This window comes from Argiope bruennichi, chromosome 5 (genome assembly GCF_947563725.1).
Source record: "Argiope bruennichi chromosome 5, qqArgBrue1.1, whole genome shotgun sequence".
Lineage (NCBI taxonomy): Eukaryota > Metazoa > Arthropoda > Arachnida > Araneae > Araneidae > Argiope > Argiope bruennichi.
This window is the reverse complement of record NC_079155.1, coordinates 47171130-47185049: the sequence shown is the minus strand read 5'-3', so window position 1 is coordinate 47185049 and position 13920 is coordinate 47171130. Positions and strand designations below refer to the sequence as shown.

The following is a 13920-nucleotide window of genomic DNA, read 5'->3' as shown; positions in this document are numbered from 1 at the left end:
ATCGAATTTTTAACCTCGAGGCATGGAGGAGCGAAAGTAGGACAGCGAGACCTGCTCATCCTTCCTCTCGCTTCTCCCGCGCTTTTTGATTGGACCAGTTTTTTACAGGTTAGGGGACCATCTTCAGAAACTTCTTCTCTAGGATCAGTGACGTCATGCATAAGATCTTCGAATCTACCGTCCACCCCCTCTTCCTCACGTGGCCATTGACATATAAGCACATGTGGGATGAAATTGTGGGGATTTCTTTGCAAGTGTTCGAATTCGAAGCCGGCAACAAAACAGGTCTTCTTAGTGGTTGTTATAGACAGCATTTGACGAGAATGTTCCTTATTACTTTATTGTAATCAGAGTGTTTTGAAAATGGATAACATACAGGATTTCGTAAAAATTGAACTTTAAAATTTCTCTGATAGTTAAAAAATTAAATTGATTAATTGTCTAATAAGACAGCTTTAAAATTCGAATTGTGGTCATTTAAGTGCCATTTGGAATTAATTCTAGGCTGTTTTTACCTTAGAAATTTAACTTCCAAGTGTTTAATCAATAGAATCCACTCGCTTTTCTACTATCAGACATCATGGAGCCATCATACCAAAAAAGGCTGATATTGTTTTTGGTACTGTTCTCACTTCAGTTTTTCAATAGCAATATTTTATCATACGCAGGCGAAGCCACTCCAGCTACATCGAAGGAAGTACAGTTCAGTGGTTGGAAACCTATGGGGGAACCTGAAGCTCTAAGCACATCTCAATTCGTAAAAAAATTCTCCAATCCAAAAGATCAGAATGAAACGGACATTGCCACATCAGAAACTCGAAAAAGCTATCTTTTAATATACCCACCACGTCAAGAAAACGATAGAGAACAACAGCCAAAACCAAGTGGCAGTCAGCAAAGCCAAGTGAAAAATTTTGGCCCTCCAGTAAGAGCTTCGCCAACTCAATCAAGATACCACAGAATGGTGAATTTCGGTGCATCTGAAGGATCCAACAAAAGAAATCCAACTGTCTATCAGAGACCTAAGTTTCCACCAGTAGCTAATCCACCACCACTTCCACCTCATGCGGTCAGGCAGAAGAAGGTGTTGCCAAATTTTAAGTCGGAATCCACATCTCAACATCAAGTGCAGATTCAATTATTGGATGGATACATAGTGCCACCTGGAGGTAATTAATAACGTTTTCTGTAAATTAAAATTATGCAAGATTTGCAGTTATTTTTCATCTATTATTATGCAGTAAAAAAGTTAAATGACTTTAAATTTTAAAAAAAATTATCTTGCGAATTAATATCTCGAACTCGAAGCATTTTTTAAAAGTATTTTATATTTAATATCCGAAATTTTTTTCTGCAATATGTTCGAAAATGAGAGTCACAGTAATTTTGATTAAAGTAATTTAAATTCTATATATATTATTTATTGCGATAATTGATAGACACAAGAAAATGGCAAAGTTCATCGTTAAACAAAAATTTCAATTTTTATTAAATTTCTTTATAACTTTAAAATAGATTTTATTATCATATAAATTCTTTTTTTTAGGATTTTTTTTATGTACATTATTTGTCTGTTAATTTAATTGAAATTTGAGTAATTCTTTTTAATTGATATTTCCGAACGCATTTAGTTGTTCTAAAAATGTAAAAAGGAAATTTTAATAAAAGCAACAAAAGAGTGTATTCAAAAATTATTTATAATTTGGCGTAACAGAGTATTCAATATATGTTTCGCTGCAGATTGTTTTACTTTACTATTGCAGTGTTTTGATAAAACTGAAAAATAAAATATTCATAGTTTTATATGTTGAATTGACATACCTTAGGATTCTAAATAATTTTAAAATTTTCCAAGGTTTTTATTAATTTATTTCCTTTAAAAGAATTTTTTGGAATATTTCTGTTGTATATTCCACTAAATTTTAACGAAATTTGCAATAAAACAGAATTACTATAAAATTTTAACTATTATTTCAAATATGAAAAAATAGCTAAAATAAATCGAAATGATTTTCTTTCTTTTTTTTATAGTAAAAGTAAAATTCTGGAAAATATGTTATTTTATCGGATGAGCCCGGACTTGTTCCAAATCGCACTGTTTAACAAAACTGCTTTGGACGTTTTCGGGTGCATACTGGAATCTAAGGCTGAAAAGTATTTGCAATCAGCCGCTCATATGGATGAGACGATTCTATTCGGTTTATGTGCAGTGAAAACTATCCAGAATTTTGAAATACTGAAATTCTCATACTAGCCGGAGTCTAAGAGTTAACAAACATTACGTAATCTATGCGATGCAATTAGTATATATAATTTTATATACTTTTATTAAATATGGTTAGAATTTCTGAAAGTAATCGAAATGTAATTTCTAGTTAGAATATATAGAAATTTTGGAAAAATTACTCTTTAAATGAGGATTTAAGTTAATTATAAACAAGTACTAATGATAATACATACATTCTAATCTGTTTGTATTTGATTAAAAATAAAACCTAGCTGTTTGAACTAATAAAAATGTATCTCTATTCAGTATTAATATAAAATTTTTCTTAATTTTTAAATTTTTTTTACGTACATGAATCACATAAAAGAACATACTTATTTTTTTTAAATTATAGCTTATTTAAAATTTGGGTAAAGTTTTTCAGCTTATTAATCTTTATCATTATTATTTGTTTTTAATAAGATTTTTATTCTTAAATTTTAAAAGGAATTTTAAAAGATTATTTTCTTAAAAAAGATTCTCAATTTCTAAAAATGAAATCATCATGTATGAAATATCCTTCTGCTGCAAGGGACGAATGTTTGAAGAATAGGTGGTACGTTAGGCATCGCCCTCTTAGTCTCATCATAATTCATAATTATTCATATTCGAAATTCGACATCAATTAAACTAAACTAAACTTTTACCCTATTCTGTCTTTGCTCGTTTAAGCAAGAAATATTAATAGCAGTATAAATTTGATTTATGTGACAACTATTATGGCTTCTTAAATCATTTCAAATGATATAAAAAGGATATTTTGCTTTTTGATTCAAATAACTGTCTTAAATGGGGGGGGGCGGAGGAGGATGAACTCAGCCATTGTTTGAATTTTCATCACTTAATACGGAAATGAAAATAATTTATTTTTTCTGAGAAGAATTTGACCAGCATTTTATTGAGAGAGGATTTAAATAATTTTTTTTTCTGTGAAAACGAACAGAATTTTATTGAATTACAATCCTATAATAGAAATGAAATTTTTTCCATATTATCCTATTCTTAAGGGAATAGGGACGGTTTCGACAGTGAATATTATCGAAATTTCAGTTATAAATAAAGGCAAGTTTTTCACAAGTAAAATTTAATATTTGATAGAAAAGTTAAGACAAATAGAACGAATGATTTTTAATTATAAAATAATAAAAAAAGTTTTTTAAAGTATTTGTTTTTTTAATGGCAAATCGAATAGGTGTTGTGATGTGATAGTTTTCAATTTCAAAACCACAAATCAGTTATCTTATAAAATACTCCAAAATTAGCATAATGTATAAGCATAGGGTTAATAATTACGGTGAATTTATTTTAATTTAAATATGCAAATAATAAAAAAAATTTAAAAAAATTTTAAATAATGAATGTCGTGTAACTTGGAAATCAAAAAATATATATGATATTTTGCATTTAACTATTCTCTAAAGATTATTATAGTATTAAAAGTATATTTAACAGATGTATAATATTTGTAAACATTGTTGTATAAAACTTCATATGATTTTAATGAATAGAATGCGTATTAAACGTATCTAAATACGAACGTGTTTCGGGAAAGGGCAAAATATTTTATTTTTCTATCATAAGAAGCCTTCTGTTAGATTCATTTTTAAAGGATAATTTATAAACTTTCTACTTTTCAAAGCGAATACAAATTATTCATTTATGAAATTTTATAGTTGTTATTGAAATGTTTATAGTTCCTTTAAATAAATCTTGATTTTTTATCTTTATCATATCAAGCACGTAAGCTTTCTTTAACGAATAAAGGATGATTTGTGAGTTAACTCTTTGCACTCGGATGTCTCCTCTCAAACAGCATTCAAAACGATGCATCATTTTGATGTTTTATTAATTATTTTTTTAATTTTATAGAAGTAATAAACAAGTCCTTATATTAGATGAATAATTATGCATTATATTACTTTTCCGAGAGCAAAGCGTAAAAAAAAAATGAAGTTATATATTATTATTTCTACTCAATAAATAAATGAATGCACAAGTTTTCGATTTTGTTTTTAACTTGCGTTTTGATTAATATTGTAGGGTTTTCTCTGTAAAGTTTTCTAATTTCTTTGTATATTATTCCGATTTTAATAAATAAATAATTATGAAGTATCGTGAAAAGTAAATGTTCATCATCAATATTTTATATTAACATAATTATTGATCCTTTGAAATGGCGCTTTAGAACATTTCATTGTATTTGTATTAATTCCAATATGCATATCAATGTAAATCATAAGAAAGTAACATTTCATATTCATAAAAATGCTGTTTTGCATACAATTGCAAAAATGCATACAATTACTGTTTGTAGAAAAAAAACTAATTTGCATTGTTTTCTCACAGGAAATGGAGTTTCTACAATCCATGCTAAAGAAAAAGGACCACAAATCACTACCTACCCACTTGCTATAAACAACGTTCCTGAGATAAGGCTCTTACTACCCGGTGATGTCCATGACCAATTAACTAACATACAGCAATCTCATAATGGGCAACAAACAAACAATGTACCACCACACAACGTTCAGCAAGCAAATCACGTCCAGCAACCGCACAATGTACAGCAACCAAACAACGTTCAACAACCACATAACATACGACAGCCGACAAATATCCATCCACCCATACAGCAAAATCATGTTCCTCAACCCTATCCAGAGCAACATGCACCAATTTTGAATGAAAAACCTGATGTTCCTCCTCAAGAATTCCATAACGCAGAAGCAAAAATTCCAAACCCAATATTTGAATCCCAAAGATATCCGGAAAATGGAGGCCCAAGGAACCAGTTGCCTTCGAATAATAATTATGACAATTCATTTCAAATTTCACAAGAACCACGTCAGCAACAAATACATTACGAACAGAACCAAAATATTGAACAACATAGACCTTTGAATGTATTTTCTCAACCTGATCCTAATGGTTACGCCAATGGTATAACGTTTCCCGATCAAAGCCATCAGAATTATCAGAGTAACATCAATCATGGTCAAAATAATGTTCAACAAAATTATCAGGGAAACAACAATCATGGTCAAAATAATGTTCAACAGAATTATCAAGGAAACAACAATCATGGTCAAAATAATGTTCAACAGAATTATCAAGGTAATAATAACCAAGCTCAAAATATTGTTCATCATGGTAACCACAATCAAGGACGAAATAATGCTCATCTTGGTAACGACAATGTGGGGCCTAATAATGTTCAACAGAATTTCCAAACAAATTACGTCAACGAGTTTTCTCATAGTTTTGAAGCTCAGAACAATTATGAGACCAATAAAAATATCGATGTCAGAGAACCAGTTAATCAAGTCAAAATTCAGAGTTTTTCTAATGTTCAAAGAAATAGATATGTACAAAACACAGGAAGACAACAGCAAAATGATGAACAAGTTTTTACACAGAAGAGTAATCAGCCAGGAGTATATCCTTCTTATCCTGGTCAAGTTCAAAGAGGGTACAGAGGTGAAGGTTTTAGGCCACTTTCTAATGGAAACTATAATAATCAGAATACGAATCAAGGACCTTTAAAAAATGCTGGGGGGACACAACAAGTACCAAACAACAATCAGTACAATAACGTACAGAAACCAAATTTAGGTCAGAATACTTGGAGGGCACAGCAACCAATTAGAGGCAAGACTAACTATAATCGCATCTCTCCAGAACAACAAAATTTTTATACGATAAATAATAACCAAAATTTAAATACTCAAGCTATTTCTAAAATTAATAATCAAAACCCAAACACTAACTACAATAACCAAAATAATGGCAAACGAAATATTGGAGGTAATACCAATCGGCCACCCACATCAATCCAAGATGCATTGAATCAGCAGAAATTAATAGAAACAGACATCTTTACGTCTACAGAAACTGACGGTGGATATCAGACTTCCACTGACAAAGATGTAAGCACTCAACAAATCTTCGGCAACAGAAATACAACTAGCCAAGGGAATCTCAGTGACCAGGTCTATTTTATTCCATCTTTGCCATCGCAAGACGATGTTCAAACACAGATTCAAGCATTTGATGTACAAAAAAAGGAAGACGATGATGTCGACTCAAATATTGGGACTACTAACGTAGTTGGGGAAGATGTTACTTTAATACAGCAAAAAGGTAATTTATTTTTGGTTCTTAATCTAAAGAGGAACTGAATTATTAATAAATGTTTTATAATTTGCTTGGAAATATTTTTGTTGTTGTTGATCAGTGGAAGTCAAAATAATTCTTTTACAATTTTGAATTAAAGTATTATTATTATTATTGATCAAAAAATTGTTGAAAAAACCACAAACAAGATTATTATTTTGTGAGAAATTTGCACTGATTCATGCTACATGTCAATTTTCTTTTGAATTTCAGTTTCGGTGATATTCTATCATAGCATTAAGGATTAAATATCGAAGCATATACCATAAGTACAAATTAAGGGAATTGATTGAAACATTTTAACATTTTTTATTCGATTATTTCAATTTTTTTTAAATCTTATTTTTTTTTTTAATGAAAGGTTAGCATCTTATTCCATAACTAATCCGAAACAGGCATCAGAAATGATGAACAGCAGGAATTTCAAATTGATAGTTAAAAGTTCAAAATAAAAATTTTACTCAATGCATTAAAATGGTCACACAGTTTTCGAATAGCTGGCTATTTGCTTTTATAAAAATAAAAATAGTAATATAAAAATAGTAATATAAAAATAAAAATAGAAAGGTTATAAATAAGTTCAATGAAGGTTTAAAATTCTATAAGCTTGTAAAATAGTCAATTATTAAAAAAGTAATAGAAAACTGAAAAGATCAAAATCGTTGAATGAAGTATTAGGAAACCCAAAAAATTATATGTATACTACCCGGATTTATGCGTACAACAATTCATTATTTTAATTTTAAAATCTGACTTATCTTAAATATATAAGAAATTTGATGAATTAAGAAAATAAATTTTTAGTTAATTTAAATGATTTTTTTTAAACTTTTACATTCATTGAAGCACCAAAATAAAGTACTGAATGTACAGAAAAATTTTATATAATACTTCATAAGTGTCTGATGAAAAAGTAAATTGTTTCTGAAATATAGTTATAGACTTGCATGTTCGAAACAATTTTGAGTTTCAAATTGTTGTTCTCATTTTAATTCTTGTTTCATTATCATGTTTAAGAGTTATAGAATTGTCTGTTTCTTTAGAATTAGAACCTACCAGTGATAGCTTCACCACTAGCACAGGAGTAATAGGTCTTCAATTGGATGCCCGTTCAGATACTCGTTCGGACAGAAGTGGGACATGCGATTGCTCTCAGAGTTGTGCTCCTCTGAGACGACTGCCCAGTGAGAATTTCGGCACATCTATTAGAGAAATTGCTCGTTCTCTGAATGCTGATGCCTTTTTCGAATTCGTTGGCCTTTCGGACCAGGAAATTGAATCTATGCTAACAGTGGATGGTAAGTGGATTCAGCATTTTTATGTTTATTAGTGGAAATGCTCGAGAAAAGTTGATTTGATTTATTGCATTTAAAAGCATAAAACTGACTTTTAGTTATACAGCGCCATACAAATAGTGAAGACTAAAAAGTTGTGGACAAGCAAGGAGTAGTTTATAAAAAGTAAAATTTATAAAATATTTCAACACTTTTTTTTGTCCACTTTTTACTTTTTTGTATACTAAGTATAGAGAAAGTATTGTAATCATTAAAAAATTCGAACTCGAGATTTTATTGAATCTCTGTGTTTCCTGATTTCCAAAAACACATTTTTGAAAAATGTCTGTCCGTCTATCAGTCTATCTGTGACAAAGATAACTGAATAGCCCTTTAAACTAGATGAATACACCAAATTTGTAGATTTCTATCAAATTTTGAGCAAATTCTATTCAGTGAAAAATTTATCCGACATATATTCTAATCCTGCAACGAATATTAGCATACTATAACTCTTCGAAAAGATTAAAGAATACGACATTTTGAAGGAAATAGGGCTGTTCGTATTACCCATGCAAAAAATAAAAGAATTCCTATAATATCTTCTGAGAATTCTAAGATATACAAAGCTTATCAAAATTAGATGTTAAATTAAATATGCAAATGAAGCGAGAAACCTATTCAATAAGATTAAAGTTACAAAAAGTAAATTCTTATCTAGCCGACATTTTTTGCATTAACTATAAATTTAAATCGAAGATATAGTTTCTCGTAAAGTATACCGAAGGTTTCCTTCCATTGACTATAGAACACAAATTCAGTACCACACAAACCATCAATTTTTGGACAGTGAAAATATGAATATGGCTTTATATAAATTCGTGTATAAAGAGGTATTATAAATCGGTATTGATCGCTTAAAAAATAGAATTTTACAACAAAAAAAACTGATTTTGAAGTTGTAGATTCAAATATGTCCATAAATTTAGTTTTCTGCATTTACTGCATTCATCAATAAACTTTAATTTCGTTCTTGTAAATGATATTCAATCTTTCAAAAAGCAGACTATATTTTTCTTTAAACAGATGACTTCTACAAGTTATAAGAAAAACTTTGTATCGAATGAAAGGATTGGAATTCTGATACAGAAAGAACAATCCATATTGTAAAATATCTTTTTTTTTTCTTTGCATACGGAATATGAATTTATCAAAGTTAATCCTGTTTATTTAAATTTAATAACTGCTTTAGTATAATATTATTAAATAAAATGCAAACAGTCCTTTCTCCGATTTTAACTAATGGAAGTGATGCAACTGAATGCATCCTTTTTCCACTATCCTAGTTTTCTATTTCTAAATGCAATTTGTTTCTATTGTATCTTTTCTTTTTCTTGAAACAAACGTAAAGCAATAGACCCAGTTTAAACAAAGGAATTGCTTCTTAGAGGATTAGTGTTAGATTTATGTTGTATCTTTTATTTGACAATTCTACATTTATTAATTGCTTCATAATTATATTCTTTTTTTGTCATAGACATAAACCAGAAAAGCTAAGATAAACAGATTAAAAAGATCCAGGAAGAGTATTTGTTTATATTGCAAAAACTTATGCATTTAAACGAACCGTTTCTCTTTTAAGAGTAAAATCTTGATCACAGACATTAAGTGCATGATTTCCATAAGTAGTTAAGCTTTCTTCATTAGAAATACAGTTACTGTTGTCTAAAGAATTAAGAATTAATTTCTGTTCTGTTATTCCTTTTATCTGAAAAACAAGCAAACGACGGAAATACTATTTATGAATTGTTCTTTGTCTTAAACAATTAAAACAAAAGAGCAGGAAATATTTCCCAATGGAAGATTTTATATTGAAATCTTCCTGTTATGAAAGCGCACAAGTAATTTTAGACTTCCAGGTGTGCGTTATGTTTTTTTAGCTCTTTGGTTCAGTAATTCTTAATTACAGCTGTTTATTGTGAAGAATCTTTCGAACGGAACATTGTTTTGTTTCTGACACGCAATCTTCTTATATCGATAGGCTTTTGTTTTACTTTACATTTAATAAAAATGGCTACTTTCTTTCTAAAATTAGTCACGTTCTAGTTTATTTTCATTGAACATGTAATCCTTTGATATTCAGTTGTGTATCTGTTAAAAAAGTACATTTCTATAGTAACTGGTTACATGATGACATTTCCCCAAATATTCAAAACATATTTCTTAATTATTTTTATATATCTTCTCATTGCTTACTCTATTAAAAAAAGAATAAACCAATAATTTCCTATATAATATTTCCTATAATTATTTACATAAAACGAGTAAATAAATAAAAAGAAGATTCGGTTCACAATAATTATTAGAATATTCTTTTAGAATATCTATTTGTCAAAATAATCACATTTAAAAAATAATAAAAGTGATTCAAACATCTTAGCAGGATAACGTTTCTAGTCTTTATTTGTCTATTTTTATTCTATTTATTTTTAAAATTTACTTTTAATTGTGCATAGATTAAAACAAACACATTAAAATGCATTTAATATTGTCATAACGCATTTGAGTATAAATTCAATAACAAAAACTACATTTTAAGAGCTAAACAATAAATAAAATTTTAAATATTCTTAAAAATTTATTAAAACCGAGAAAAAAATTCTACTCAGAGAAAATTGGAATCATCGAAGCTTTTAATTTTTAATGTTTAAATCTGTGTAAAAAATGGGTTTTGTGCAATAATATGTCCTAAAATTGAGAAATAACATAAAAATTTTAATTAGAAATAACTCTAAAGTTTGTATTGTTCCAAAATATATTTAAAAGTTTATTAAAAATTTTAAAAAATATATGTAAATAAAATTGGCACCTTTAAAAATCTTATTTATTTATTTTTGTAATTTAAACTTTTTGGATATGATTTTGAGGCAGTAATATATTTTAAATTTATTAAAGAACGGTGAAATTTTGATTATTTTTTTAATTAAAAATCTAATTAAAGTTTTGAAAAAAAATCCTTTATAGCCAGCATCTATGAATAAAAATACTTGCCAAATTTAATATAAATCTAGGTCTAACGGTTTGTTCTGTAGATCGTTTTCAATTATTTTTTCAACACGTAGTTCATCGCAATTTACAAATAATATGTCAACTTATAAGCTTTATTATGTTTAAAAAACATTGTATTGCTTTATACCATGAATAAATATGTTAACTTTCTGTAATATAACACAATTAGACAGACATACGTCATATGCCGTAATTGTTACAGTAGAACCTGCTTTACAAAAAATTGCAAATAATGATTGTGCATTATCTAATCTTATCTTATCAAAAAACATTGTGGTAGTAAGATGCGAATAAGGGAAAGACGGATGAAAATTATCCTTATGTCAGAAGGCTTATGAATGGTATTGCTCTACAAATATCCATACATCGTTGCTTTTCAGTGATATGAAGTTTAAAGTTCATGGTGCCAGTTAGGATGCCTTTCATATCTAATTAAAATTTAAAAATATGCCTTGATTATCTTATGAAATAAATTTCTACAAAGTACCGAAAATCAATTAAAAGTTAAACATATACTACGAGGAATGACGATGTTCAGTATTAACAAAATAAATCAGATATAACCAACGCTCTATTTCTTCACGAATATCTTCGACAATACAATTTCCATGCGAACAATGACGAAAGGCAAATAAAGAAAGGAAAGAAAAGAAACGTGTGAACACATTGGTTTATCACTGCACAATAGTTCATATTCTCTTTTAAATAGTAATTATATTCAAGAAGTTCTCAACATTTTAGTTTAATGGTAAAAGGAGAAAAACTAGCTTCCCTAGTTTCTGTACCAGTTTTTGCAAGGATTTAAGCTGTTGTGGAATTCGATGAACAAAAAAATTGTTAATGAGAAAAAAATACGATCCGTTTTTCCAACTTTATACATCCGGACTGTCTTGATTGTTAGTGAAGTACGTTCTCAAGTCAAATTGCCAGTTACATTTCATTCAAAATTTTCTTCAATGTTGATTTAAAAGTTACACAATGAATATTAATTTGTTATTTTGTATTTTATTATTTTGAAAACGGGGAAGAATTGATTAATCTTATTTTATTATTATCATGCAAAATCAAAGCCATTAAGCTTCTCTTTTGCTGAAATAGTATGTATTGAACTTTAATTATTGTATGATTTTTTGGTTTACTGATAAATTGGAGTACTTAAGTTTTGATTTTTTTTTTTTTTTTTTTTTTTTAACTTCTGCGAAGCTTTTACTTTTTGATTATTCTTCTGGAAACGTTTTCTACTACATAAGCACTTTAGTGTTTCTGAATTTGCTTTTTTTTTTTTTTTTTGCATTGATTTTTTTACCCTTGATGCATTTTTTTATAATATTACTGACTAAAAGAATTGCTTTCTGAAATATCTTTCGCACTCAAGTTGCTTGAAATTATTTGACAATCCGGATTACAGATTTTGATGTCATAATCATTTTTTCTAAAAATCATATTTGAATTTTATTAAATAGCTTTCAATATTTTTAAAGTATCTAAAAATTTCAACATCTGCAATCTCTGCAAGCAACTCGCATTGAACTTTAGCGGTTTATGACAGTCAGTCGTGTTAATTGTTTTGAAAAGTTTCTACAAATTTTGTGTTAATAATTTCTTAATTTAATTTAACGAATTTCTTACTTTAACGAATATTATATAAATTTCTTTCGAATTTTGCATTTTTACGCTTTGTAAACCAATCTTAAATTTTATTTAAAAGATCATAATTAAATTAAAATTAAGTTTTGTAATTTAACTAATAGTCAGAGGCTGGAACGCGATATCTCTGCTGTGATGTTTTATGCGATTAAGTGATGCAAAATTTCTAGCACCGTTGTTCTGAGTTTTTAATGGATGTAATTGTACACAAAACATTCGGAAATTATCATCTTAAATATGATTTTTTTAATTGAATATGTTAATTCTCAATGAATAAATTATTATGGAAAATATGAAAATCAGCAAGATGATTTTTTTTATTAAAATTGTTTATAATTTACCATTTTCAAAATCTACTTCGGAAAACTTAAGTAAATATTTCATAAAAAATGAAGTAAATCCAACTTTTCTTGATTTCGCAATTATATCACAATAGAAAATTCATCTATTCCTAAATTTTCGTTTCAAGAAGACGTATTGATGTTTTAATATATATATATATATATATATATTCTGTAAAATATTTGATATTTTAGTATATATTCTGTAAAATAATGAGACTCGCATTATTGCTTTCTATTTTCTTCATCATCTCTTTTGGAAAATATGAATTTATCCTTTTTGAAGTATGCCGTTTTTGTTTAAAGAAGCATATTTAAATTTCGAATCAAACAGAAGCAAAATAACCATCCGAAACAAAGAACTTCTTATCAAGAGATAATCGAATTGATAAGCGAATACAGTAAAATATGGTTTTGAAATGATGTCTTTAAATAGATTTCTAAAATAATTTTACTTAGGTTAACTCAATAAAAAGATCACCATTTATTGATAGATTCTTAATACCTTTTGAATCAAACAAGTTTAAAATAGAAGCTCATTTCTGCCAAACGAAAAAAAAAATCATATGTTCTTATTCTTATGTTGCATTTTAGTTGCCGATGGGTTATAATCTGAACCTGACATCGTTATAAGGTCACAAGCATCTCTGTAAAATCGAGAACTTTCAACTGGTCAGACAAAAGGAAGCTATAAAAAGAAAATGAGCTTTTGTTAGCCGAAAGGATTTTATCAACAAGTCAGTGAATCTCACGGATTTCATGACAGTAGATTATAGATGCTTTTATTTTCAGTGTCGTTACAATTTCACTACACGTTTTTTCAGTAATTCGACAATTGCTTTCTATCGTTTGTCGTGAAAATGGCGACCTTTGTTTAAAATTTGGCATTGAGAATGGTGCGAAATGAGTGCAGCTGTTTCCTTTATTTTTAGAACGATTCAAAATGTTTCCATGAAAGATTGAAAAAATATTATTTAAATTTTTTTATTTAGTACACTCTTTTCCGTTCTATTTCTGTTGTATCGTTAGATTTGTTTATATGTCTTTGTTTCTTCGGTTATCATATTATTTTGATCATTTATTCTTTAATTCATTTATTCTTTATGCTTATGAATAAGGTACATTTTTTAAACACGGTTGAAAGAATTAT

At 28.0% G+C, this 13920-nt stretch overlaps 1 protein-coding gene across 1 annotated transcript in view; it reads left to right on the top strand.

The window, feature by feature from the left end:
• Positions 1 to 223: 223 nt before the first annotated feature.
• LOC129968141 (homeobox protein 2-like) overlaps positions 224 to 13920 on the top strand; it is a 32940-nt gene continuing 19243 nt past the window's right edge. The window contains exons 1-3 of the mRNA XM_056081962.1: positions 224 to 1169; positions 4613 to 6406; positions 7483 to 7737. Coding sequence (XP_055937937.1) covers positions 581 to 1169; positions 4613 to 6406; positions 7483 to 7737 — 2638 coding nt within the window. The 5' untranslated portion in view covers positions 224 to 580. The remainder of the gene's footprint in view (positions 1170 to 4612; positions 6407 to 7482; positions 7738 to 13920) is intronic.